This window comes from Gymnoscopelus microlampas, assembly GCF_963454915.1.
Source record: "Gymnoscopelus microlampas genome assembly, chromosome: 7".
Lineage (NCBI taxonomy): Eukaryota > Metazoa > Chordata > Actinopteri > Myctophiformes > Myctophidae > Gymnoscopelus > Gymnoscopelus microlampas.
In genome coordinates this window covers 17,164,257-17,191,776 of record NC_139944.1, presented here as the reverse complement: position 1 = coordinate 17,191,776, position 27,520 = coordinate 17,164,257, and the positions used below count along the sequence as shown (strand labels likewise).

Here is a 27,520-nt window from a genome sequence, read left to right as displayed (position 1 = left end):
TATAACTCAGTAAAAATCAGCAACTTTCACTTGTAGTGGAGTAATATTTGACCAGGGGTACTTGACTCAAGTAATGGGGTTGTGTGCATTGCCCACCACATTGTCAAATTTCAATGATGATATCTGGCTCACAAAATGTGCATATCTGGCCAAAATAGTTTCTGAGCTCAACATACTTAATAGTTCTATGCAAGACCACAATACACATGTACATGTCATCAAGCTGTATGACAGAATCAAAAAACACAAAAAGGAAATCAGAAGATGGAGGGACCGAGGCCTAGATTTATAAGCAATTTTACACAATATACTGTATGTAGGGGGTCTCTGCTTTGTCTCTATCAGCTAAGGGGTCCTTGGCCTGAAAAACATTGAGGACCCCTGGATTAGAGAGCCCTGTTGATAATAAATACTTGTTGTGTCATCCTCCCCTTGAGTCCCCTCTGCAGAGACAACCATTCATCATCATCATCATCATCATCATCATCATCATTCATCCCTAAATGCATCCATCTTCCACCACTTCCGTCACTGCCGATAAAAGAGATACAGCCAGCTTAATTGATACTTTGTCCTACAACAGTCACTCCTAAAGAACACTCCCGACGGTCGAACGACCAGTGGTGGACAAAGTACTCAAACCCAGTACTTGAGTATAGATAGCCTACTCCTGGTCAAATATTACTCAACTACAAGTGAAAGTTGCTCAGTCAAATTTGTACTTGAGTTAAAGTATTACAAGTATTACATAGTACATTTTCTCTGTATATCATTGTATTGCTATATACAAATTTGGAACAGTTTTCCCTCAAAATCAAAGATTTTCCAATTTAAAAAAAATATCAATGGTGAAAATAGCCGATCTACACACGAATCGGGATGTGGCGCATAACGCGCATTGAGCTTGTAGATCTGCTATTTTCACTATATTTGAAATTGTACTTGAGTGGTTATAATTCATAATGTACTTTTTCCGTTCATAGGAATGCAGTGGAGTCAAAAGTACAATATTTGTCTTTGAAATGCAGGGGAGTGAAAGTATCAGAAATGTCATAAGTATTAAAAAAAACACAAATTAAAGTACTAAGTACAGATACTCCAAAACTGTACTAAGGTACAGTACTCAAGTAAATGCATGTCGTTACTGTCCACCACTGTTGAACAACAAAGTATAAACGAGGCCTCAAACAGACAGGCCCTCACTAGCTGCCTCTGCAGCGTTTTTAGCCCTCGCCGCTTTGCCCTTCTCTCCCTGAAAGAAGTCTGAATCGATATAGGTTTTTGACAGTGACAGTGCGACGTAGATGTTCCCCTGGGTCTCTGTGAGGGTGTGGGTGCGCTGCTTGATGCCCTTAGAGAACCACTTGGCAACAGGAGGCTTCTCCTTAGGCTTGACGGCCTTGTACACGCCCTCCCCATCAGCCAGAGCCATCTTGTACTTGTGCCTTGGGCAGATCAGGCATAACTTGCCACCCAATTCCTGTGTGTGAATGGGAAGAAAGCAGGTAAATAACATCTTAAAGGCCACTTTAAAAATATATATTTAAACCACTTCACCCATTTTCAACCTGTCGTCATACTGTAATAGGCTCTATGCACAGCAGCCATATTGGGAATTGATTGGGCCCCTTCCTTACTTCCTTCACAGGTGTTACCAATAATACTAATTAAGGCTGTGTTCCATTTAGTGTGGCATAGTGGTTGTCTTGTTTTCAAGGACCCCCATAACTCTGAGAGTGTACAAATGGAACCAAATGGACCCTTACGGGTCCATTTGGTTCCATTTGTACACTCAGAGTTACACACCCACCATAAGGGGCCATTTGGGAACCAGAATGGAGTGTTTCTAGTGAGCCAACATGCACGATATCAGCACCCTGACCAGAATGGAACAGAGCCTTCATTAGTATCATTGGTAACACCTTTGAAGGAAGTAAGAAGAGGCCCAATTTCTTTCCAATATGGCTGCTGTGCATAGAGCCTATTGGTCTTCACTAATGCTCATTATAAGATGGCACCATTTCTGTCAACTCACTCGGTGTCTTAGAGGAGGGCTGTGGATAGTTCAGAAACCTGCTCACAGTGACATCATTGGTAAGCAGGTTTTATTCTTTATTTTTTAATGAATGCAAGAATAATTGCTTCTATTTCAGCGTGCTTACTTTCCAGGAAGAGAAAGGCTGAAGTTTCTATTAGCTTAATCCCCATCGATGATGTCAGTGGTAGGCAGGTTTCTGAAATGTCCATAGCGGACCAATGGAACGCAGAGTGAGTAAGAAACTGCACCATCTTATAATGAACATTTGTGAGGACCAATTATATGAAGACATGGTTGAAAATGGAAGTGAAGTGATCCTTTATGTGTTAACTTGACTTAGCATATAATGGAATAAATGCCATTCAAATGTCAACATATTGATTGATAGCGTCCCGGTATACGACAAGCGAGCAGCTACAAGAATTATGAATGTGATCCGGTTTAGGGATATCAAAGAAATGTTTTTTCCTGGAATTGCTTTGGCAGCAAAAAAGGAACTGGTCTTGGACAGCGTCCACAGCTGTAAGTTAAGAAATAATAAATATTGAGCTTGTTTTCCTATGGGTCCCATAAAAACAAGCTCCATCATCTCACATGAAATGTATGGCTCACCTCAATGTCTCCAGTCTGCAGTGGAGCCCCAGCATCTGTTGGAAGGTATTGCAGAGTAAAGTATATAGTTCATGGCTCTCTGTTACTTTGGAGGTGTTATAGGGAAATGTTCCATAACAAGGTGAATCAATCCTCTGCTAAACAGAACAACTCTGCTTTATGTGGCATTTCACTTTGCAGGCCCTGGCACCGTTTATGGTCCACTCTGAGAGAGCATGTGTGTGTGTGTGTGTGTGTGTGTGTGTGTGTGTGTGTGTGTGTGTGTGTGTGTGTGTGTGTGTGTGTGTGTGTGTGTGTGTGTGTGTGTGTGTGCGCGCGCGCGTGTGCGTGCGTGCGTGCGTGCGTGTGTCTGAGGGCAAGGATTCATAAAGTGTCACCCTATCGTAGCCAGCAGTGAAGGTGAAATGGCAGTATTGGTGTTTTACATGACAACACTGGACTTAGACAGAGGCCAGCTCCAAAGGTATTTTTCATTAAAACCTTTCGGTGGTAATAAAAAATACCGTCGGAGCTGGATCTGGCGTGTGGACTTTTCTTAGTATTTGTCTCTGCCCAGCACCTGGCTTTTAACTTTGGATGTGCATGCTTTATTCACTGTTCACATGAGATGAGGCCATAGATAAAAGTGTCCTCCTACTCACGATGACAGTAGGCGTCCAACGCATAGAAGACTCCTTGGTGGTAGATGATCAGTATATCTCTCCCATCTATTGTCCTGCATGATCGCTGGGCCGCAATCAATTCTTCTTTTGTCCCCACAAACTGAGGCTCTCCTGTGGGCTCCTTCAGATCCATGGACTGCCGCAATACAAAACACTGGAACATCACAACGCAGTTAGCAATGGTCATTTTCAATTGCCAATTAATCTAATGCAATGATCAATTCTATGTGGAGAGGTATAGCCTACTCTGCCACATTGTAGGGTCACCTTGCCTTCTTGATATTCTGTCATCCTTGCACCACGTTTTGCATTTTATTTCTAACCTCATGTACACACCTGCTATTTGTAGCCTACATATGTAGAAATCTTTGATTTGACATGTTTCTTTTCTGTTTTTCCTCTCCCCCTCTCTGTCCCCCTCTTTTTTATTTATTCTTTACACCTGCAAACATTCCTTCTGTGTTGATGTTATGGGGTTGTTAAATAAATTCCAATGAGTTGATGACACCAGAGATAATTAATGATATTTCCACTCATAAATGATCATAATTGCGGTAAATACCTGAATACCTGAGAGATAATTCACAACATTCTTAGCCTTGGCATCGCAAAATGAAGATGCTCTGCCAGGTTGAGCATTTCTGCAACTAAAAAAAATGCATCACGTCGCTGTCCGGCAAAAACCTTGTATCTTCATAATTCAATTTTTTATGATTTTTTCTCATTACAAGAGTGTCGCACAAAGGTGGTGAAAATAGCCGATCTACAAGCTCATATCGTGACATGTTTAGAGCTTGTAGATCGGCTATTTTCAGTATTTCTATATTAAGGATCGGTTTTGGACATACAAATCCACCTGACAGCAATGAATTTAGTAATCAAACGATAAGAATCATCTGATCCTCTCTGGCTCAGCAGCAGTTCAAAAGGTGAACTGTATCTGTCACTTTTAAATAAATATTTGAGTGCATGTTTGATCACCATCCCCATCATACAAATTAAATATAAAGAGTGACACCAAGCAGTGTAAAAGAAACTTCCATGCGGCATGGACACAGGGCATACATAGATATAGATGTACATAGCTACTAGCTATATCATTAACCCACACAAACACTGGTCATGATGTGTCAGCGTGTAATCAGTGGTGAACAAACTAGCAAAGTACTCAACCCCAGTACTTTGAGTCAAAGTATAGATACTCCTGGTCAAATATTACTCTAACTGAAAGTTGCTCAGTCAAATTTTTACTTTATAAGTACATTTTCTCTTTAAAATCATTGTATTAATAGATCAAGATTTTGATTGTTTGACCCCCAAAGTCTTTGATTTTTCCAGACATTTTACAAAAATAAAAATAATTCAAACAAAGTATTCAAAAGTACATGCTTTTAAAAATACTTAAGTAAAGCAAAGATTTTCCAGAAAAATGTATAAGCTCAGAACACCTTGCAATGCAACACGTTGTGAGCTTGTAGTCGATTTATGTATTATTGAAATAGGATAAGTGGTTTCATAATGTACTTTTTGTCTTTTGAATGTAGCTAGTGGAGTGAAAGTCACAAGTATCCAAAAATACAAACACTCAAGTAAAGTACAGTAGCTCAAGTAATAAATATAGCCAACTTTGTTACTGTCCACCACTGTGTGTAATCTATGTGACAGTGTATACCACAATCCATGTATGTATGTATGTATGTATTGCAGATCAGACTAATGAGCAGCACAGTGCTATAGTTCAGTAAGCAGCACTGTAGCAGCAAAGGAGCACATCTCTGCTAGCAACCAACAAGCCCTCTAGCTAAAGCCACTGACCTATGACTAAACCACAGCAACATGCTTCTGGTTCAGTAAGAAACATGCATTAATGTCATGTAAAGAATTCGTTTATTTATCAGACAAGGTTATGATTGTCTTTATGAGTGCATTGACTTTAAGAACCCTCTGATCCCAACCTCACTGGCCTCTCTGCAGCTCTCTATGCTGTAGCATGCAACAGGGGGTCCGGGACCCCTAGAGGGTCCTCAGAGTTACTATCTTTATGTGATAAGAACTTTATTTTACATTAGCCACTTGAACCTTAGCATCCCTAACGGAACATTCGCAGAAAATAGCAGATCTACAAGGTACAAGCTCACTACACGTGCTGCAATGCGTCATGAGCTTGTAGATTTTGTAGATAAATAGCCGATATACCAGGTTGTATAATCAGCTATTTCCGGTGAAAAGGTTTGGTGTAGAGCGAAAAAGAAGCAGATCAAGTACAGAGCCAAAGATCAACTTTACAAAGTATTGAAGGTTTTAGTGGTTAGATAACTGGAAATACACATTATCCTGTCAACATATTAATAGAAAAGATAATGTGCAAACAAATAAACAAGGTAGTCCTACATTACAAAACATTGATGATAGTGATAGTCAAACAAGTCTATATGAACCTATCTACAAAATCTATGAAGAAGTTTAATCTGCAACACAATTTTATACAATAGCATGTAGCGGGGGTCCCTGCTTCATCTCTCTCTCTCTCTCTCTCTCTCTCTCTCTCTCTCTCTCTCTCTCTCTCTCTCTCTCTCTCTCAGCTAAGGGGTCCTTGGCCTGAAAAAAGGTTGAAGACCCCTGCTCTATGGTAGCCATAGAGCATAGTTTCTGGCTAGCCTTGTCAAAAAATAAAAGTTATTGAAAACCTATTTTCATGCGTCTCTTGCTTTACCTTGGTATTCAGCAACCTTGTGTCTTCCCTCCAGCATGGACAACTACTACACATGTGACAGCGTAGGAGAGCTGAGGAGGCTCAGCTTCATTATCTGAGCCCTCAGCACCCCTCAGGACCTCTTCAGTTAGCCGTATCTATGGTGACATTTCTTATCACTCTGTCCCAAAGGCACCTCAGGGTCATCTGCTGCCAGCGGTGGGCAAATGGAAACTGCTAGATCAACCTAGAATGATCTACAGTGCTTTATAGTGTTATGTATTAGAAACATTTCCTATATATATAATATACACTTTAATAAAGTATTTTGTGCCAGTATTTTTCTGTTTTTCAGCTGTGGGTCTGGGGATCTTAATGTCATGTTTGTGTTTTTTTCACTATTTTTCAATTCAGAATGAAAAAAAGGAAAATTAGCACATTTTTGATTGTTTTGGGAGGACGAAAATCACAACAAATATTTTTTCTAACTTGGTTCAAATTGGACATACACATTATACTAAGATCCCCATACCCAAAGCCATCTATACGTTGTGACATATAATTCAGTGGGGAAATGGAAACTATAAGATCAACATAGAATGAATCTGTCAGTGTTGATTTATTATGTTATTAGACAGCATTTCCCAAGAAAATTATTAATATTTCGGATTAATTGCAACAACGTATTTCATACTTGTTTTTTTCAGTTTTTCAGCTGTCACAATTAAGCCAGTAATATAAATTGTGGCATAGCCTAATTTGCGACCCATGTATATAGCCCAGTGGTTCTCAAACAGACCCCCATCTGAAAATATGTTGTGCCAGGAACCTCCATACAAGATTTGTTTTTCGTAAATTGTTTCAGAAATATTACTTCTTTTTTTTTAAATCAAGAAGTTCTGAAAATAGCTGATCAACAAGCTCCAGCTATGCATTTTTGCAATGTGTTGTATGAGCTTGTAGATCAGCTATTTTCAAATGTATGATGTAAGTGGTTAAACTGATTTTGATGCTGTAGCCTATTAACTAATTTTGCTGGGGATCCCCCGGGAACCTTCTCAAAGACCCCTGGGCTGTCGCCCGGACCCCACTTTGAGAACCACTGTGTAAGTATAGGCTATATACGCTAACTCTAGAGCCTATGACAGGGGTCAGCCAGTAAGTTTGGCTTCGGGCCAATTTATTTAAGTCATTAGGTGATGGGCCAGAACACAATCAAAGACTGATTTAATCAATGAATTGCTATTTATTACTGTAAAGAAAGATGTGTGTGTTATACTGTAACTGCATACTGATTGAACTGCGTGTAATCAAATGTTACAGGTGCACTGGTGCAGATAGATACTTGGGGTAATAATTTTGTGAAGGCCACATCCTTGAATGAGCACATTTAGTAAATGAAAAAGTAAAAAACAGACAGACATACTCCCAGACATACTCCCTTTTGAAGATAAACAAGCTCTTTCATTGAATAGGAGCTCAAGGTCTTCTTAGAGAAACTTTAGAAAACACATGCCCGTGTGAAGCACTCCCAACATGGATGAAAACATGGTGGGTGTAGATTCTCTATTTTGACTCCAATTTTTTTTATTAAAAGGACATCCAGTTTGGTGTCCAAATTTAGGTGACGAACCCCCATAACTCCAAGAGTGTACAAATGGAACCAAGTGGACCCATAAGGTTCAATTTGGTTACAGACCTTTTGTAACGAAGAGGTCCTCCGTTACTTATAATTGGCACTATTTTGCACACCACTTATTTTGCACATAATATATTGTAACAGTATTCATTGATTTATTTATATTTGCACAGCATTTTGCACTTTACTCTTTTGCACAGTATATTTGCACACAAGAATATTGGATCAGGATGGACAAGTGCAATATAGTCAGTGCAATACCATAAGAGGAATGTGCAATATGTTTTAGTGCAATATAATATGTGGCAATATATATGGGATGTTGGATTGTGATTTTAATACTGCTTATGTCTGTCTGTTCCAGGGTGTTCGGGCAAAAGAGTTCCCAGGGTGCCCGAGCACCATATATGGGTTTGGACTGGACCACAGTAGAAGAGAGGGGTTTGGGTTGTATATTGGAAGCTGCTAATAATGTGATAAAGTTTGTGTTGCAATAGGGTGCTTAAGTTATATGTATTTACCAGGGGTATTGAATTGATGCAGATGTTTAATGGAATGTGTGGTTTAGATCTGTTGCATGTTTGAGGTAACCTGCAACATGGTTGAACCCACAATTGATTGACTGACACTTGATTGGCTCAGCTGAGTATAAAAGGATGCCAGGAACAAACACACTCAGCTTTAGTTTTAGTATTAGGACATGGTGGAGCTGCCGACCACCATGCCACCTTTTGCTGCTGATGCTCTTATCCTGTATGTGCACTTTGGCTGAATAAAAGCACCTTTGGTTTGCAATCTACATCCTGACTCTGTGCTGTTTCCAGCCGCTTATTGGGCCAGTCCTTTACACCTTTTAAAGTAGTGGTTCTCAACCAGTGGTCCTTGAGGGGGTTCCAGGGGGTCCCCAGACAAATTAATAGTTAGGAACCAAATTGACCTTTATGTGTCTGTAACTCTGAGAGTTAAATGAACACTAATGATGATGATACAGTGTAGATTGGGACCCCCAAGAAATCAAAATGGTTGAGTCCCTGGCATATCTTTTCAAATGGGGGTCCTTGGGCTAATATGTGTCAATTTGAGGGTCCTTGATGCAAAAAAGGTTGAAAACCACTGTTTTAAAGGGTTTTAGTTCCAAACTACAATTTAGCTGGAGACCCCCTCGAAGCCCCTCAAGAACCCCTGGGCTGGGGGTCCCTGGACCCTACTTTGAGAATCACTAGCCTTAGTAGCCTATAATGTGAGACTTTCAGATAATGTTTACAACCCCATTTACCGGGCTGCAGGCCAGCTATCATCACTGGCTGGCCAGTTTTGGCCCACGGGCCACCTGTTGCCTAACACCGGCCTGTGACGTTTCAGCATGCGGAACCAAGGTTGTTTCCGTGCGGAACTATCATTTATGTCCGCGATGGACGTCGGACTCATTTCATACTGGGATCTCAACAACCTGGCTGTTGGAGAGAATGTGACATTTTTTACAGGAATAATAAATCATAAATAGTAAGTTTAGTGTCAGATCGTCGCTGAAGGGGCTTGGATGCACATGCAGATGAGATCAAAACCACGATGCTGTTGCACGTGTCACTATTATACCTGACCTGAGTTGACTTAAGCAAGATAACGTTTAGCAGACATTTGATCTGATAATTATGTCATGTGCAGTGGTGGAACAAGTACTCACATGTTTTACTTAAGTAAAAGTATCAATACTGCAATGTAGCAATACTCTGTTACAAGTGAAAGTCCGGAATTCTAAATTTACTTGAGTAAAAGTACAAAAGGGTATCAAAATGTACTTAAAGTACCAAAAGTAGAAAGTACTAATTATGGAGAAGGTCCCATTTCACTAGTTTTCAAATGTATAAAATGTGTAAAAATCTTTTGAAAATAGCAGATGCGACGCATTGTGAGCTTGTAGATTGGCAAAATCTACAAAGTAACTAGTAACTAAAGTTTTTAAATAATTGTAGTGAGAGAAGTAGAAGTAAAAGTACAGAAAATTGGAAATACTCCAGTAAAGTAAAAAATACCTCAAAATTGTACTTAAGTACAGTATTTGAGTAAATGTACTTAGTTACTTTACACCACTGATAGTTCATTATGTGCGATTATAACTCATCACGGGTTATTTGAACAGATACAGGAAGAGTGGGAACATATTGTGGGTACCTCAATGTTAAACTGATTTTTTTTTCCTAAAATGTAAAAAAGAAAAAAAAGGATGCTTTGGAAAATTGTCATAAATAACGTAAAATATACTTTAATATCCACATATTTGTAGCCTATGAATTTGAAGCAATTGTATAAACATTAGGCCTTAAATTAAATTTAAAAGGATTATGTATTTGGCACCCCATTTATAAAATGAATTTAAATATAAAACAAAATATTAAGTAAAAAAGAAATGGTGCCCAGAGTTCTCAGGTGCCCGTTTCCGGTTACAATTTGATTACTAAAGTGTAATTCCATTAATGCACCTTGTCCAGGCAGTATTTGTTGTGGCATTATAGTTATTGAAGAAATATATTTAGTTATTTGAAAAAAAAAAGGTAATGTGTAACATTATTCAGTTATTTATTTTCATTATAGTGCTACTGTATTATGTAACTGTCCCTTAAATGGGACCCCACTGTATTACATAACTTACAGTGATGTGATGTGATGTGATGGAGTTTGCACCCAGCACTAGCTGTGTTAAATTAGTATTTTAACTCATTTGATTGTAAAAGTAGATATAATAGCATGATATATAAAAATATCATGTTATGTCATTATCAAGAGATAAAATAGCAGCAATAGCAGATCCACAAGCGTCCCATCGCAACGGGCAATGAGCTTGTAGATCTGCTGCTTTGGCTATTTTTGAAAGAGTTTGAAACAAGTATAACATATTAAATATATGGTCTGTTTTGGCCATGGTACATTATTTAGCTTGATTAGTGGTATCAGTCATGGTCACTAATTTATTTGTATATTTCAGGTATTTAACAAGGTAAGTAACAAATTCAAAGCCTAAAAGGCAAACAGAAATTTTACAATGTTTAATGTCAAAAACACACTTCAATCGTTAATCACTTTTATTTGAATGACAATTAATCATCAAGTCAAATGTCATGATGATAACAATGCTACATGTATGTGTTGTTTTGTTTTTTAGGGAGATGGCTGTCCGTGCGTGTGGCTTCATAGTGTTCCGTCGTCTGTCCAACAACATTGAGTACCTGCTCTTACAAACATCATATGGAGAGAACCACTGGACCCCACCCAAGGGTAGTTGTGGTTGACAGACACATTTACAACAATGAACTGGACATCATAATGATATTATCATGGCACATTTATACAAGTAATGAAAATAAATTAGATCCGTACACCAGTATATTATACTCCCGTTTGCACAATTTATTGGTTCCTCAGATCTAGGTTTGAGTAAGAGCCTGGTGGCTCAAAGCGTTACCGACCAAAAATCTGCTAAGAGGAGTTGCTGTTGGGTGGAAACCTATTATTTTTAAAAACATTTTAAAATAGTGAAAATACTTTTGTGTGACACTCTTGTATGATGAAGTAGGGCAAAAAACAAGAAAATGAGAAATATGGAGATTTTGCCCAACAGCGACGATATACCGGTTCATTAGATGTTGAACTTTTGATCCAGCACCCAGGCTTGTAAGTCTGGCATTTGCGTGTCTTCTGCCTTTTTCTCAAATGTACACGTACAAGTACACAGTAAAATCGACCGATGGCCGATTTTATCGGTCCAATGTGTGTTGATCCCGATTCCTAGAGTCCTACACCACCAATTACCGGTATTTTGGCCAATATTTTGTCATTAAGTGCAAACGTTTGACATCAATGTTTAATTTGAGTCAAGTTTTTCTTTCAGAGCATTTAACTGTAAAACACCATACAAAAAAAAACCTACAACCTACATCCCCACGATAATAGAAAACAGAAAATACACTAGTATTGAGCCCTGAGGGACTCCGGTTACCCATATGGGGGTTTAAGTAGACAAAATGAACACTCATGGATTATCAACTTATGTTGGCATGATCTCCTGTCACCTACAGGCCATGTGGACCCAGGGGAGGACGACCTCACCACCGCCCTGAGGGAGACCAAAGAGGAGGCGGGGCTGGACCAGGAGGACCTGCGGGTGATCGAGGAATTCCAACTAGAGCTGCACTACGAGGTCCGAGGGAAGCCCAAGGATGTACTGTACTGGCTGGCAGAGCTGAGAGACCCAGGCGCAGCGGTGACCCTGTCCGAGGAGCACCAGGACTTTCGCTGGGCCCAGCTGGAAGAGGCCTGCACTCTGGCTCAGTACAAGGACCTGCAGGACACGCTAAAGGCCGCACACACACACCTAGCGGCAAAAAAGTAATATAGCGTCGCTGTTCGGGGCAGAAACCTTGTATGTCCGAAACGGTTACTTTTCAGGAAATGGAAAACAGAACCTGCGTCCAAATGGATCCAATGTAGTTATTATTTATTCACAAGCTGTTGTTAATACTTCTCATTGGTTCAATATATTTATAAAACCCACAGACAACCTTAATAACTTTCATTATCACTTTCAAAACGTTTCAACAACAGAGCTACAAGCTCACAATGCATCTGGATGTGAAGCGTTCAGCTTATAGATGGGGTATTTTTGCTACTTGTGTGTGAACACTCTTGTATAACGAAGTAGGGCGTTAATTTACGAAAAACATAAAAGTTGAAATATGGAGATACAAGGTTTCTGCCAGACAGCCATAGAAGCTAGGCCTGGGCAATTCATCAAAAATATATCAAAACCGATATTTAGAACCAATAACCGACTTTAATCTTGCGCATGTAGGGTAAATAATGGTTTTAATCGCAATTGAGGCAAAGGTTTGAATTTTTTGTTTTCCCGTGTACTGGAATCAGTAGCCAACTGTAATTAACCTTTTGGAAAATGTTTTTTTTTTATTTTTTTGACATGTCTGTGTAAAGTTTCAGTTTAATACGGTAACAATAAATTGATGGAATAGTAATGTTTCCTTCCTATTTCTTGACGTCACCACAGTTGTAGCAGGTTTCTTCAGTTGAAAAATGTGATGAATTATCGGTGAGAAATAGGCTAGGAATAGGAATTTGCTGTTGCATAATACAGTCAAAGGTCAACATTTGAAAATCATCTTTTTGGTGGTTGTTTTTTGCAGATTTTGTAGTTTCTTTGGTTTGCCACAAGGTGGAGACAAAGACATTGTTTTCCCACAGGAAGACATTAATGGAATATTGTCCTGTTTAGCATGCATCAAAGAAAACCTTCATTATAATGACTAATTTATGTTCAATGTAATCAGTCTACGTGTGTTGTATGAGTGTGTGTATGAGCTTTGTATCTTGTGATATGTGACCCAGGCTACTAAACCTACTACCACGTGTTCTTTGTCAGTACAGATAGGTGTCAGAGCAAATGATAGATCGGTACATGAATAGAATAGTACCAATTTGGGGGGGTCCAACATGGGGGTCTTAGATGGTATTTAAGGGCTGGTTGTGTTTAACAGAAGACAGTTGCATGTGCCGAAACGTTTTTTATTCTCTGCGTCCATAATAAAGTTAGGCAATTGAGCTATTAAGTGTGTGCGGCCACTTTGATGTCTCTAGATCAGTGGTTTTCAACCTTTTTCATGCCAAGGACCCCTAAATTGATATACATTTGGCCGCGGGCCCCCATTTGAAAATGTATTGTGCCAGGGACCCCCAGAAGCAAAGATATCAGTTGATTTTCGCTTTAAAAAAATATGAATATTCAAAGATATGCACACTTTTTCAAGGTTTAAAAAAAATAGCAGATCTACAAGCTCATAGCTACAAGTCTTCAGATTTGAGCAGGTTTAGAAACCCCATATTGTGCATTTACAACTGCACATATTTCTTTTAAAATATAATTGTTTCACAGCACCATGTTTCTATGTTCTCAGGTTTCAATCTGGTTACTACTAAAGCTACTGACACTTTGTGCTCAGCTCAGTGTCTGTATATACTGTAATACACAAGATGTTTTGCATCAATAGGTGTTAAATGTGTGTTTTTTATTTTTTTTAATGTTATATAAAGTAATCAAAACAGAAATCCCATGGATTCAACAAGCTCAAATGTATTTCAATGAAATCATGGGATTCCATAGGCTACATTGACAAATTACTTTATTAAAGAATTTGCCAACTTCATCACAACTGTATGCTTTAGGCTTCTGAAACTGCACGAGCTCTCCCATAATTTCATTTCCAAAACAAATTGCTGGGTAGTATATATTTTTTCCATGACAAGTGGGCTCAACAACAAATATCAAAGCTAAATCGCAAACAAACGCGACAATGTGTTTTAGAATAGACATTTTATATGCGTGATCTGCATCCTCACAAACACAAAATGAAGACGAAAAAAAAAGAAGAGGATTCAACGGCAAACCAACAAAGATCTCAGCAATAACATCAATAGGTGTGGACAACTGACCTGTGTGTATTTTGCACACACAGGTCAGTTTTCAGTCCTTTAAGTGTGTGTGTGTGTGTCCTTGTGAGGCTTCACAACATTGGCTCTCATTTCAAAAACACATGCTCTCGCACACGCACACAGATTAAATGAATCTTGTCCCTACAAACAATGCATAAGTGATACATGACCCAGTCTTTTTGAATGAGCCTTTAGTTCAGAGTTGTCCATTCCCTTCATCCTAATGTCCAACTCAATAGCAGTTCATGTGGTCGTCTCTCCTCTCCCAACATCGCTTTACCTTCTCCCCTTCATCTAGACTTTTAGAACACGGCTTACGTCAAAAATAAAATTGTGGTAGACACTATGTACTGTATGTGTTGTGTAAATCTTTGCACTGGTCCGGTCACTATCACAAGTTGTAGCTTCAAACTTGAATCACTGACTGAAATACTACTCCTGGCTCAGATGGCAGGTAACAAATTGATTTTATGGCTGGCAATCACTTTGAAATCTTAGCTATCTAAGTGTTGATTATGACTCATTGCTTTACTCTGTGAAGGAGGGGTAGAAAGAAGGGGAGACTACATTACCATAGATAGGACACACATTCTCAAACAACCATTCACTTCCCACGGCTCTATAACATCATATCCGTTAATGGTCTGGCCTAGGAAAGGATTTCTCCAGAACTCGACAGTTCATACAGGGCATTGAGAAAACCTTTTCACTCCTTTGGAGGTTGGACTTTGGACTCGAGTGTCTGAATCATGTGTCTGGTTCCTCCTAGAGTCGATTCCAACACAGATAAAAGTTGTCCTCCTGTATCCATTGCTCCGTTGAGTTTAAAAATGTAATGGCTGTTGGGTTGTACAACTGAATTTCCTTGGCATGGCATCCTCTCTTCTGCTGGATTAGTGAACTGAACAAACGTACACAGCCATAACACACAGGTCAAACTGGAGAACTTATGAAAGGCTCATTGATTACGGCTAATATATACTTTGTTGCACGACCGTGTCGCTTGATGAAAATAGCTGATCTTCAACTTAAAATAAAGAACATTCTGTTGAGGGCAGATCACCTAGCAAGAGTGCATACCACATAAATAAGGCTATATTCCTTCCCACAGCTGGACTGAGTTCGAATCCGACCCAAGGCACATGCTGCATGTCAACCTCTCTTTTCTGCCTTTCCTGTCTTTCTCTCACTGTCACTATGAGAAATAAAGCAGAAATGCCCAAAGAATAATGTACAACAACATTCTGTTGAAAATCATTCTTTTCATTGAGTGACACTAATACAACAAAGTAGATATCGGCATAGGGATGATGCTAACATGTTAGTCACGTGTCATTTCATTCAGCCTGGTGTACAGCATGTATGGTGACATTTCTAATACATCATTTTAAAATCCTAAACCAGTGCCAGTCTCCGTAAACAGCACCGGAGCACAGTGCTGACATGTCATCAATGTTTTGTCAACTGGGTAAACTCACCAACTTCAAAAAAGGAAAAAGAAGAAGAAAAACAAAACCTACTCTGAAGAGATAAGATGAATACTAGTATTTGTACGTGTACACGCCCACACAAACAAATAACTGCCCATCAGAGTCATAATATTCATTCAAATGTATAGCTGGGTTGGAGTTGGATGTTTCCTTTGCCCCTCTCAATAACAAACATAATCATCGTTTGGTGAGGCACAGTAACAATGTCCAATTCTCAGTACAAGTCTTGCAGATTGTTATATGATATTTTCACATCCATCACAACACAAAGTCAGCGGTGGATTGGGGAGAGTCTCTGCGGATGTCTTTTGAGTTTCTTATTTTGATTTTAATTCTGGGATACTGCACAGTTAAATCCTCTGTGTTCATTCTCTGCATCTATTTGTTAACTCTGAGAGTTAACATGGAGGATTTTGCTGTGCTAGGAGGGACAGGGAACAACTAAAAACGGACCCGGTCCAGGACCGACAGAAACTCGAGTCGAGCGTCAACGGGACGGCGGTAGGACTGGAGAGTCGTTGTTGTTGTTCAGTTTGCCCTCTCATGATCACCCATGGAGACAGAAAGAAAGAGAGCGAAGGCAGGTGGAAGTGAGGAGCAATTCCATGTGTTAAACGGTTCTCTTTGACTGGTTCTCTCTCTCGGCGAGAGTCCGTGGAGGCCCTGAGGTTTAACGAGGCAGAGAGAGGAGGCGTCACAAGGAGGAGGAGGAGGAGGGGATCAAACTCTTACTAAGTGTCTCCTGGGGGGAGAGGAGTTCTTCACCTTTACCGGCGTAAAGAAACTTGGTAGCGGTCGCCGCAGAGGCTACATACGTAGTTCAAAGGTGAAACAGCGATAGGAGTGGGTGCAGGTTGGCATCAGGCTGCGTCAAGAGCGAAGCCTAGCTTTATAGCTTTAAACCAGTGGTTCTCAAACTTTTAAATTTCAAGGACCCCCATTAACTCAGAGTGTACAAATGGAACAGGTCCATTTGGTTCCATTCTTACACTCTCAGAGGTACAGACCTGTAAGGGTCCATTTGGAACCCCTTCAAGGAACCCTTAGGGTCCCTGGACCCCACTTTGAGAACCAGCGCTTTAAACTGATTGCATCAAAGGTTCTACGGATGAGAGAAACAGCATGTATGCTGACTTATGCCTGATTTATACTTAGTTGCGAGTGGCCATCGCGCACCGAAGTTAGATGATCTAGGAGCTCACAATGTGTCGCTATTTTCAGTGCGCGACACCCGCTAGGTATAAATCAAGCCTAAAAGGTCAATACATGCTCCTTCCGACGACGGGAAAAAAAAACGTCCGTTTCGGACGGGATTTCCGAACTAGTTTGAACAGCCAGGACATCTGGAGGAGCAGAAGTTCTGAATGACGTCAAAATGTAGTTATCATCACCTCCCTTTCCGAAAAAAATAAAAAAGTTTGGGCGTCGGAAGGAGCATGTATTGACCCTTTAGTGGGAGTGGGGTGGTCGGGGAGCTAGCCAGTGAACTATGCCACAGCTGTCCAAAATAAGAATAATTGATGGATGGATGGGTGGAGAAACAGAAATATCAGCCAGCTAAATAGAGAGAAAGCAAATTGTGAACAAGATGGAAAGTGGACAGAGCAGCGGGTCATTCCATAAAACTATGCAATCTGAGATGGACAAACAGCCGGCCAGTATGCGCGCGCACGTCGACCGATAATACCACACAAAAGGGGCGTGTGGAGATGGGCTAGGGGAGAAGGGTGGTGGTGGTGAGGGTGAGGGGCGGCGGGATCGATGCTCAGCCAGCATCATCAAGAGTCCTCGTTGCCGGAGTCGTCCTGGTTGTCGTAGAGTCTGCCGGACGTGCCGCCCTCCTCGCCGATGCCGCCGGCCTCGCCGCCGGACTCCATCTCGCTCTCGTCCTCGCTCTCGTCCTCCTCCTCCATGTCGTCGTCGTACAGGTCGTCGTAGAGCAGGTCGGAGCTGCTGTCCTGCGAGGGGACCCGTGTCTGGACGCAGTACTCCGCCAGCGTGGTGGGCACCTTCACGCCGTCCCGCTCGGCGTCCGCCGCCGTGGACAGCACCTGCTTCCTGTGGGCGGAGCAGGGGAGGCAAGGCAAGGTAAGATGAGATAAGACCTTTATTGATCCCGAGGGGGAAATTCAGTCGCCAAAGGCAGCACAGCCGTTAAGATACAGTTACAGGGAAAGAAAAGTACAATACAACAGGGCTTAATCTTGCTTTTTAAGAATCGACTAAATCGATTAGTCTGATTAAGCACTTAAACCCTGTGTTATACATAATTCCTTGGAGTGCAAAAATAGTGAAAATGGCTGATCTACAAGCTCAGAATGCAACGCGTTGCGAGGTTGTAGATCTGCTATTTTCACTAGTTAAAAAGAAAAAATATTCATTAATCGTAATCGAAGCATAAGTTTGAAATAATGGTGATATTGATTTGAAGTCATATGGCCCAGCCCTAGCACCTAGCGAGCAGAAGTTCAGATTGCCTTTAAGCCAGATGAGGATGCTGGTTATGTTCCACTCAAACCCTAAATGTATAATTTTGAGCCGCTTTATCCCTGTACCACCCGATCTCCTCAGCATTAACTTAATTTTATTTCAATTACCTGATGATCTCAGCATACTCCTTGTCTTTGCCTTTACTGTCTCTCCACTTTCGGAACATGACAGAGGCGTCCACGTTGGCCGGGGAGAAGGTGTTGGGCTCGTTGAGCAGAGAGATCACACTGAGCAAGATGGTCCTACAAAGACACGCAAACACACACAACAACATTACTCACTGTACATAATGTGAACCTCGCCTTGACACATGAAATAATAGCTTTTCCCTTCCAAATTCCCCTCCCTCTAGCCAAAACAGAACAAACAAGGTTTTCACTCACATAAATAGTACTCAGTAGTTTCCTTCTATTATGGGGAGGCTATCTTGCTGATACACTAAATTCTAAATAAACGTAGAGTAGAAATCTCTAAACCCAACCCTGCAATTTCTAAATTCATCAGTGGCTCAGGAGAAGTAGAGCGACCGTCCTCCTGGCTGCGAGTCGAAGTGTGCTTGAGAAAGACACGGTGCATTGCATGGTTTCCTCTGCCATAGGTGCGCGAACGTTTGTGTGAATGGGTGAAATGTGAAATACATTGTAAAGCACTTTGGAGAAAGGCACTATATGCAGTAAATGCAGTCCTTTTACCATCATTCTTTATGTTGACAAAAAATGCACCAAAGAAATGCAGGTACGCTAACTACAGCAGATGTATACAGTCGTTTTGCCAGTTATGCGCATAATGACCTATTAGGGAGCCATTTCTGAACACTAATAGACTACCTGATGTTTCATGGTTTGATAAAAGCAGCTGAGATGCAGCGTATGTTACATCAGCACTTCAGCAGATTAGCAGGACACAGAAGAGGATGTTTAATGCCTGAGTTTTACCTAACGTTCTGAGTGGGGTTCCATCTCTCAGAGGGCAGTTCCCCACTCTGGGGGTCGTCAACAGGCGGGTGGAGGATGGAGATACACACGTCACCATTCTGGAAGAAGACATCAACACAGCCACTTAGGTAAACCTAAACAGTGAAGTCCCCTACCAATTGACCCTACCTAGTCCCCTACCCTTCCTATGAAAGAAGTTAGCGTGTTTTCTTTTTACATTTTATGTTTTGTCATATGATAGTGTTGTGCCAATCTGCAAGCTCACAGTATATCGCGATGACACATTGTAAGCTTGTAGATTTTCTATTTTCACAATTTTTAGGCCCAAAATAGGGATTCTGGGATGTGGATGAAACGAATAGGAAAAGGTACACGTCGTACACATCAGCTGTCATGAAAGGTTCATGTTGGTCAAGCAACCCGTTTGCATTGCTTCAAAATGACTGAAGATTTTAACTAACAGCACAGACACCAGAACAGGTATAATAAATAACAAATAATAGCAAGAAAGGTATGATAAAACAATCAGCCTTATTCAAAAAGGTGTTACCTCATAGATATTGGGGTGCCACATCTTGGTAAGGAAGCGAAATGTCGGTGGGGAGTAAGGATAATCTATTGGAAACTTGATGTGAGCCTGAAAAGGGAAATACATACATTGGTGGTCTGCAAACAGGTACATTAGCCCATACAGTACATACACAAACATCCTCCACTCAGGGGAGGCAGCAGATTTGAACTGGAAACAATTGGCCCATGTCGGGGGGAGGGAAGCTTGCCAATTAATTGTCATGCAAATAATTGCAATTAACGATTTAATTTAGTTTTTGGCATTGAACATAGAAACATAAGAATACAAATTGATTAAAACAAATCTGTTTGCCTTTTAGGCTTTGTATACATAACAATTTCACAGAACAGAACTTAAATATACTGTACAAATAAATTACTGACAAATAATAATTATCCTTTTTTTTTGTTGCAGAAATAGCTCTGTATGCTTGTAGAGGAATGAATTGGTATAATTACTAAATTGTGGAGAAAAAGGGGTAAAAAGCAAAAGAATAAATGTCTTTCTTAAATTATTTTTTATAAAATAAACAAACATGACTTGACTTGAAACAAAGCAATAGGAAAATGAACTGGAACATGAAAAGGGTATGCCACTATGCCACCTTTTGGAAACCCTGGACTACAGTTATGCACAGAGTCAATAATTCAAGTGAAAGAAGGGTTTTACACTCTTTGTGAGCCACACAGGAAACCATTGTGCAACAGCAGGCATGCTGATGCAAGAGATCTGCAAGTTGTTCACTTTGTTTAAATTGGCACAAGCCGATATGTTTGGGAATCGCTTCATAACTCTACGCTCTACCAAACTCCATGCAAATTTGCTCTGATTAAAACAGAAGGTCATATCAGCAAAAGAAAAAAACAACTTTCTGGTCTTGTCGGTCTTCAAGCTGTCACCAACAACAAAGCGACTTTGGTGGACTGTTTCATATCGTCACTGTCAGGTGGAAACCTTGTATGTCCAAAATCATGTATTGTGGGTCATGTATTGTTGCTACTTTCTGTGACACTGTAGTATTACAAAGTAGGGCATTAATTTACATAATAAGTGGAAATATGGAGATACAAGGTTTCTACCCGACTTTGACCATATGAAAGTTAGTTAGCTACGTAGTGCCTGAATCACATGGTGAAATCAGAACTAATGTTGACTTTTTTGTGTGGCTAACATTAGCAGTGTATGTAAAGATGATGACATCTGTCATTATGGAATGATGAGCATTTGATGGCTTCTATCCAGATCGACTAGCTCAGGGGACAGTGTGTGTGTGTGTGTGTGTGTGTGTGTGTGTGTGTGTGTGTGTGTGTGTGTGTGTGTGTGTGTGTGTGTGTGTGTGTACAACCACACCAGCTGTGACTAAGGGAGGACACTAATCTGTTAGGACTTACCACTCTAATATAATGCTGCTCTGAGCGTCAGTCTTCAGTGTCTATATCAACCCTCACACTAAAAGTCCCAGGTGGCTTGTCAAATACACAACGCAAGTATGAATGACCTTAGAGCAGCCTTCCGTTTATGATGCATTTTGGGGATTCTTGCACTATTTAGCAGCACACTGTTAAATACAGTAGACTCGCACACATTATGGTTTGACTGCTGCAACTGTATGCTTAATCTCACTTTGGCACGCGAGCCGCAAATCGTCGCTGTCGGGTGGAAACCTTGTGTGTCCAAAATGTTTACTTTTCAGGAAAAATAAGAAAAGTAAAAAAAAAAGAACCTGTGTTCCAGTGAATCCAATGTAGTTATTATTTAGTCACTTGTCATTGTGAATACTATTCATTGATTCAATATTTATAAAAACACACAAACTTAAATCAGTTTCACTTTCAAAATGTGAGCTTTTTTTCAGCTGTTTTTGCCGTTTTGTGTGACACTATTGCACGATGAAGTAGGGCATTAATTTACAAGAAAGACATAGGTTGAGATATGAGGTGTCTGCCTGACAGCAACGAAATGTAGATTCAGTGGCTGACACAATCACAAATTTAAGTTTACGATTAATTGTCACACAATTAATTGCTATTAACTATTTAATTGTGTTTTTGGCATTGAACATTGGTACATACGAATACAACTTTAATTTTTTGTTTGGTTTGTAGACTTAATAATCACAAATTGCAAAGGGCATATATGACAAATAATTTAAAATTATTGACATATTTAATAATTGTAAAAATAGCAGAAGTAGCTGATCTACAAGTGACGCGTTGTAAGCTTGTAGATCAGCTACTTCTGCTTTTTTTATATTTGAAAATGTGTGAACATTTTTCAACTTGGAAACGATTATGCAAAAATAATTGTGATTAGACGATTATGTAATATGTGACAAGCCTATTCAGTAGCAAAACAATTATAATACACAACAATGTCACTTCACAGGCAAATGGTTGGCAGGTAGTAGGTACAGCATTTCCTTGCTCTCCACTTGTCAAATTGATCCATACATCACATGTGCTCAACTCATTTATCTTTTGCCAAATCCCAACAGACAGTCTGAGCATTCCTACCAACTTAAATCCAAGTTTTCGTGAAGACAACAGTATGGAGAATGTGGGTGCAACAGTTAAAAGTAATAGATTTGATCTTTTATGAAATAATAATCGATAATCGATTTAAAACGTTTTTTTTTTTCAAAACTTTTAAAATAGAGAAAATAGCATATCTACAAGCTCAGCTTGTAGTCGATTTAGCTGATTATAAAACACATCTATTCATATTTTATTTATATTTTTCCACATCAATTCATTGATATATAAAACAACTTATTAAAAAAAAACGTATAATTAACCTTGATTATTAAAAAGAAAATCAATAGTTGCAGCCCTAATGGAGAGCAAGATTCACTAGGACAGACAAGGGAAAGGGAGTCTCACCGTGCCCTTCTAAATCTTACTCTCCCTCTCCCTCTCTCTCTCTCCCTCTCCCTCTCTGCTGAGGTGCCATTTATATCTGCCCACAGCTAAAAATAGCCGTCTGAAGCATAACCATCATACAGAAAAGGGAAAGAAGGCTGGACAAGGAGAAGAGAGGGGGGGAGATAAAAAAAAACTGGACAAATAATAGTAAGAAGCACACAATTTCAAATCAAAACATCCCTATCCTATGCATCAGAGGTGAAACTCACACGTGGTGCTTCAGACTGCTGCCTATTCTACATGTAACCACTTAAACACTCTAGACTTAGTAAATTGGACCAGAGTTTGTTCTGTATTTAGACCGCTTTCTTCTGTCTACATCAAATACAGCAGACCGCACAAGCTCACAATGCATCGCCTTTCAAAGTGTTGTCAGCGCCTTGTAGATCTGCTATTTTTGGCTAATTGTTCCTCCTAGAATACGAATGCTGGGGTTCAAGTGGTTAAAGGTGTAACAGTTGACCTTTAGGGTTCACAACCCTGCCACTGTTTTCCATATAGGCCAGCAGGGATCACTCCTATTGGCGATGACACAACTACTTGGTTGTTTTTCAACAACCAATAGATTTAGTTGTTTGTTTTTGCTATCAAAGCGAGCTTTAGAGACAACCCTTATCCATTACTAGAGTTTAAATTAGATTAATGATGAAGGTTTCTTTTTTTATTGTATCTTTATATTTTTTGCAACCATTGTTTTTTCCCATTAATGAATTGGGTACAATGGACCACACTGGAAACAAGCCCCTGGGGCTTTTTGTGTTATCCTTTAAGCAAGCATAACCTTTGACTGTACTACCAGTACTGTCAATAATAATAAAGTATTCAATCAATCAATCAATCCAACATGGAGGGTAAAGTGAAAGACCTTGACGTGAAAGGCCTTGATCTGCACAGACCCTATCCTGCACCTGGGTTCACCACCTCACCTTGAAGTAGCCCCCCTCGTAGAGTGTATTGGGGGGTCCAAAGATGGCCACCTCCCAGTTGTACAGGTCAGACTCTTCTACCAGGGTGATGCGGAAGCCCTCCACAGGCTGTTCCTGCAGAGACTTTAGCTCCATCATCAGGGCCTTCTGGGAGCTGGGGGTCGCTTGGTGAGCCATGCTCATGAATCCCACGTCTGATCCCAACCACCAGAGGGAAAGGGCAAAGTCAAAATCACCACAAATTTGGCTGTACTGTATTTATTTTCTTTTTTTGTGTTCAATTACTTTCTTACTACTTCATAAAAGCATGGAACTTGTAGAGTACTTATTATCCACTTTATATATTTTATATATTGGGCTATAGCTGAAATAGCTGATCTACGAGCTCAGAGCTTGTAGATCTGTTATCAACAAGTCAATAGATTGGGAAAAAAAATCTTGGACAATTGTTAAACATTTTTGAAAATGTTTGCCTGATATGACATAGGGACACCAGGTGGCAAGTGGTTCAAAAATACAGTAGATTTTTAAGAGGCTAAAATGTTAGAATACAAGGAATAGAGAAGCAACATTTAACCTAAATGGGTAAAATAATGAACCGACATGATAAGAAATCCACTTAGTGGATTCATTATCATGTCAGTTAATTTGTTTACCCACATATGTGGCCTTTGCAAACTGTTAATAAAGTAATAAAAAAAATCAAACAAACAATCAAAGCCTGGCCAGCTAACCAAGTCAGTGGCTGTAATACCATGTAGGCCCTGTATGGCAACAGCAGCAGAGCCAAAGGGAAACCATTACCTCTATGATCTCCTTGTACTAATAACGTGTAAATCGTTGTGTTGAAATGTTCAGGGCAGATTCATAATAATATCCAGCCTGTATGTTGAAGAGATCAGTGACAGACAGACAGGAGCAGTCAGTCAATGATCTGCTGATGATGATCTTCTCCTCGTGTTTGTGCTGCTGGCTTCCCAAAATAATTCTTTGTGGGGGTTTTCACGTGTTGACAAAACCATGGAACTAAAGAATCCACAATTTTAAGTTAGGATATGATTCCGCAGATCACCATCCTGGGGATCAAAACTGCTGACATTATTATATTCCTCCTGATCCGTCCTTGATCAAGCTGTTTGTTTATGTTTGTTGTTGTTGTTGTTGTGTAGGTTCAGTCTCAACTTCTCCACACGTCAGCTTAAAGCTCCTGCTTTAGAGGAGCTAAACTTCATCACACTGGAACGATCAGACTCCACAGTGAACACCAGCGCGACATCCATAAGCTTCTGTTTACGCTACGATCACAGCCCACAATGTGAGCTTTTTAATGTGAGCGAATTATACTGACATTTTTTTTTTATCGATTTTTGTTTTTCCTCTGCTGCTTGCTATCGATGCTTCCGGCTATCAGTGCGCGTGTCTGTGACGTAAGCACGTTGCTGGACGTGATGTGCGCGGCGCGCACTCAGGAACTAAAACTGACACACTCACACAGTGGTGGAAAAAGTAGGCTACTCACATGTTTTACTTTTGTAAAAATATCAATAGTGCAATGTAGAAATACTCTGTTACAACCCAATAGTCTGGTATTCAGAATTTACTTTAGTAAAAGTACATAAGTACTGGCATCAAAATGTACTTAAAGTACCGAAAGTAGAAAGTACTCAATATGCAGAATGTCTGAAGGTCCCAATTACACAAGTTTTCAAATGTATAAAATGTATAAAAAAGGTTTTGAAAATAGCAGATCTACATGCTCACAATGTGTCGCATCACACATTGTGGCTTGTAGATCCGCTTTTTCGAAAGGCAGAAGTGGGTAATGTATGTATAATAATCAAGTAAGGTTTTCAAATAATTGTAGTGGAGTAAAAGTATAATATTTGGTCCTGAGATGTAGTGGAGTAGAAGTAAAAGTAGGCCTACTGAAAATTGGAAATACTCCAGTAAAGTAAAAAATACCCCAAAATTGTACTTAAGTACAGTACTTGAGTAAATGTACTTAGTTACTTTACACCACTGCACACACACACACACACACACACACACACACACACACACACACACACACACACACACACAAACACACACGGTCATACGCACGTATGTTGATTGAAACATGCCATGTTATAAGATAGGCATACTACTGTTAAGAATGTTACTGTTAGATATACATTGTTTAAACAGATACAAGATTTGACGTTTATCTGGAATCCTAGTGCCAGTACTTTGTAGCATTTCATTGCTTACTTTGCACTCTATTTACATGACCATGTACTGTCGTTTGTTGACTAGGCTAACTTCATAGGCTACCACTCTGCATTTTGTAAGTCACTCTGGATAAGAGTGTCTATCAATGCCTAAATTGTTATTGTAAATACATTGTGACGGTTCCCACCATGGTGTCAAATCTGTGCTACTATCCAGGCCTAATAGTAGCCTATCACTTAATTCACAAATTACAACAGAACTAGGGGCAGTGGAATCTGGGAAATGGAAAAATATCAACCGAACAATAAACATCTTATTCTTATCTGCTGACTCTTGTGGTTAACAAGGAATATTATTGTTTTGTGACTTCAGAAAAGACATTCTGTTCATTCTATCTATGGCATGGCATGCTTATGTCTAAAAGCCACAACAATTGTTGATAACACAAACACATGTTGACACAGCATAAAAATCAACAGAGGTTCTAAAAAGGGATACACGTACAAATGCCTGCTGCCCTAATAGGCGGCTGCAGTTATGATTTGACCCCAAAAAAATTGCAACAAAAGGTTTCTCAATGGTTTATTGTAGTATCAGTTGTACTTAATAACATATTAAAAGTTTACCAAAATCGGACCACTAGAAAGATCCGATTTTCAAAATGGCCGCCGCCAGATCCTTGAAATACCATTACTCCTTCATTATTCATCCTAGACAAGTATTTTTTGTTGCCTAACCCCATGTTTTGGTTATCTTGGATCTAATTAGCATAATATAAATTATAGTCAAGTAATTACAAGTATACAATTATAAAGCAATTGGTTATAAGCATGGTTATAAGCATATTTAACAATGTAATTGGACATTTCTCCCTTTTCTACGTGCCATAATGCCCAGGATTGGTGAATTCATCACTACATGAATTCACATTCTGTTGAAGCTTTCTCTTGAGATTTCTCTTGATAACAATAAGGATTAAATTAATTATTACTGGGTGGTACTGTGACATTTGTAAAAACATGGCTGTAACTGACAGACTGGGAATGTTACCCAAATCTTGGAAGAAATTCCTTACAGAGAAGTTTCTTCACTATTTTGTTTGTAAAGGTGTCAGCCAAAAATAATAATAATAATCCTAGTTCCCTAGGTCAATGGTTCCCAAACTGGGGGTCATCACCCCCCCCCCCCCCCCCCCCCAGATGATTAGCTTAATGTGCATCATTGTTTTCCCACTCAACAGTAAACAAACCAACATACAGTATAAGTGTATACAGTGTATCTGCACATTTCTAAAGTGACAACTTAATCACTCTTAAGACCTTTTTAATAGCAAATTGGCCAAATTCTCAAATATTACAGTGGAGAGAAATGGCCCCTTATGGGCCTGGAGAGGAAGACAGTACAGAGCTATCACAACGTGCATCTAGTGTCTGCTGTCTTGGGTGTCTAGGCAGGGGTGGTGGAGGAGTGTGGTGCAGAGAGGGTTCAGATTTGCTTGTCACAGACATCTTCTTATTCCTGAGATTGTAGTTGTGTGGGGTTTTTGTGCAAAATTCATTTCACATGTCTTTTATTTTGTGATTGGTACTGCTATAGCAATAACCTTGAACTTTGATCTTTTTTTCTGGATAATTTTAACATCAAGAAGGCATAGGAGACAGCCCATGACGCCCTGGGCTCCTGTCTCCCATAGAATCCCGATCTAACCGGCCTCCACTCTGTGTCCCTGCTGCTATCCAACAAACAAGCATTGCTTTCTGTATACACCTAATGGTCAGACTATTTTTTTTGTTCTGGAGAGGGGAAAGGACGCTCTGAGCCATAATGATCACTGTCAA

The 27,520-nt window shown here is 39.8% G+C and overlaps 3 protein-coding genes across 5 annotated transcripts; 1 reads left to right on the top strand and 2 right to left on the bottom strand.

Moving 5' to 3' along the window:
• Positions 1-64: 64 nt before the first annotated feature.
• Positions 65-6,163, bottom strand: rfesd (Rieske (Fe-S) domain containing). 2 transcript variants are annotated; one of them, XR_014601085.1, is made up of 5 exons: positions 6,026-6,163; positions 3,292-3,466; positions 2,651-2,685; positions 1,124-1,480; positions 65-1,083 (listed from the first exon to the last, which is right to left on the bottom strand). XR_014601085.1 is itself a non-coding variant. In XM_084061575.1 (4 exons), exons 1-4 carry the CDS (start codon positions 6,077-6,079, stop codon positions 1,184-1,186), a joined length of 561 nt encoding a protein of 186 aa, XP_083917701.1. In that variant the 5' UTR covers positions 6,080-6,163; the 3' UTR covers positions 65-1,183. The 2 variants fall into 2 exon arrangements, 1 of the variants encoding a protein (XP_083917701.1); XM_084061575.1 differs by having other exon boundaries at positions 65-1,480.
• Positions 6,164-9,018: 2,855 nt separating this feature from the next.
• On the top strand, positions 9,019-13,332 carry nudt2 (nudix (nucleoside diphosphate linked moiety X)-type motif 2). 2 transcript variants are annotated; one of them, XR_014601147.1, is made up of 4 exons: positions 9,019-9,146; positions 10,804-10,916; positions 11,717-12,229; positions 12,276-13,332. XR_014601147.1 is itself a non-coding variant. In XM_084062440.1 (3 exons), exons 2-3 carry the CDS (start codon positions 10,808-10,810, stop codon positions 12,028-12,030), a joined length of 423 nt encoding a protein of 140 aa, XP_083918566.1. In that variant the 5' UTR covers positions 9,019-9,146; positions 10,804-10,807; the 3' UTR covers positions 12,031-13,332. The 2 variants fall into 2 exon arrangements, 1 of the variants encoding a protein (XP_083918566.1); XM_084062440.1 differs by having other exon boundaries at positions 11,717-13,332.
• Positions 13,333-13,811: 479 nt separating this feature from the next.
• Positions 13,812-24,878, bottom strand: ube2r2 (ubiquitin-conjugating enzyme E2R 2). Its single transcript, XM_084063608.1, has 6 exons — positions 24,276-24,878; positions 23,472-23,665; positions 19,604-19,690; positions 19,054-19,151; positions 18,226-18,360; positions 13,812-17,686 (listed from the first exon to the last, which is right to left on the bottom strand). Exons 2-6 carry the CDS (start codon positions 23,652-23,654, stop codon positions 17,407-17,409), a joined length of 783 nt encoding a protein of 260 aa, XP_083919734.1. The 5' UTR covers positions 23,655-23,665; positions 24,276-24,878; the 3' UTR covers positions 13,812-17,406.
• Between the last annotated feature and the right edge of the window lie 2,642 nt (positions 24,879-27,520).

Excerpts from the sequence above, each read along its gene's own strand:
- nudt2 (XM_084062440.1), top strand. The coding sequence starts at position 10,808 with ATGGCTGTCCGTGCGTGTGGCTTCATAGTGTTCCGTCGTCTGTCCAAC. Across the intron at positions 10,917-11,716 it reads CCACTGGACCCCACCCAAGG|GCCATGTGGACCCAGGGGAG; the intron begins GTAGTTGTGGTT and ends TGTCACCTACAG.
- rfesd (XM_084061575.1), bottom strand. The coding sequence starts at position 6,079 with ATGTGTAGTAGTTGTCCATGCTGGAGGGAAGACACAAGGTTGCTGAAT. Across the intron at positions 2,686-3,291 it reads GTTGGACGCCTACTGTCATC|ATGCTGGGGCTCCACTGCAG; the intron begins GTGAGTAGGAGG and ends ACCTTCCAACAG. Across the intron at positions 1,481-2,650 it reads TGCAGACTGGAGACATTGAG|GAATTGGGTGGCAAGTTATG; the intron begins GTGAGCCATACA and ends ATTCACACACAG.
- ube2r2 (XM_084063608.1), bottom strand. The coding sequence starts at position 23,654 with ATGAGCATGGCTCACCAAGCGACCCCCAGCTCCCAGAAGGCCCTGATG. Across the intron at positions 18,361-19,053 it reads AACCCCACTCAGAACGTTAG|GACCATCTTGCTCAGTGTGA; the intron begins GTAAAACTCAGG and ends GTGTCTTTGTAG. Across the intron at positions 17,687-18,225 it reads GAGTATGCTGAGATCATCAG|GAAGCAGGTGCTGTCCACGG; the intron begins GTAATTGAAATA and ends CTCCGCCCACAG.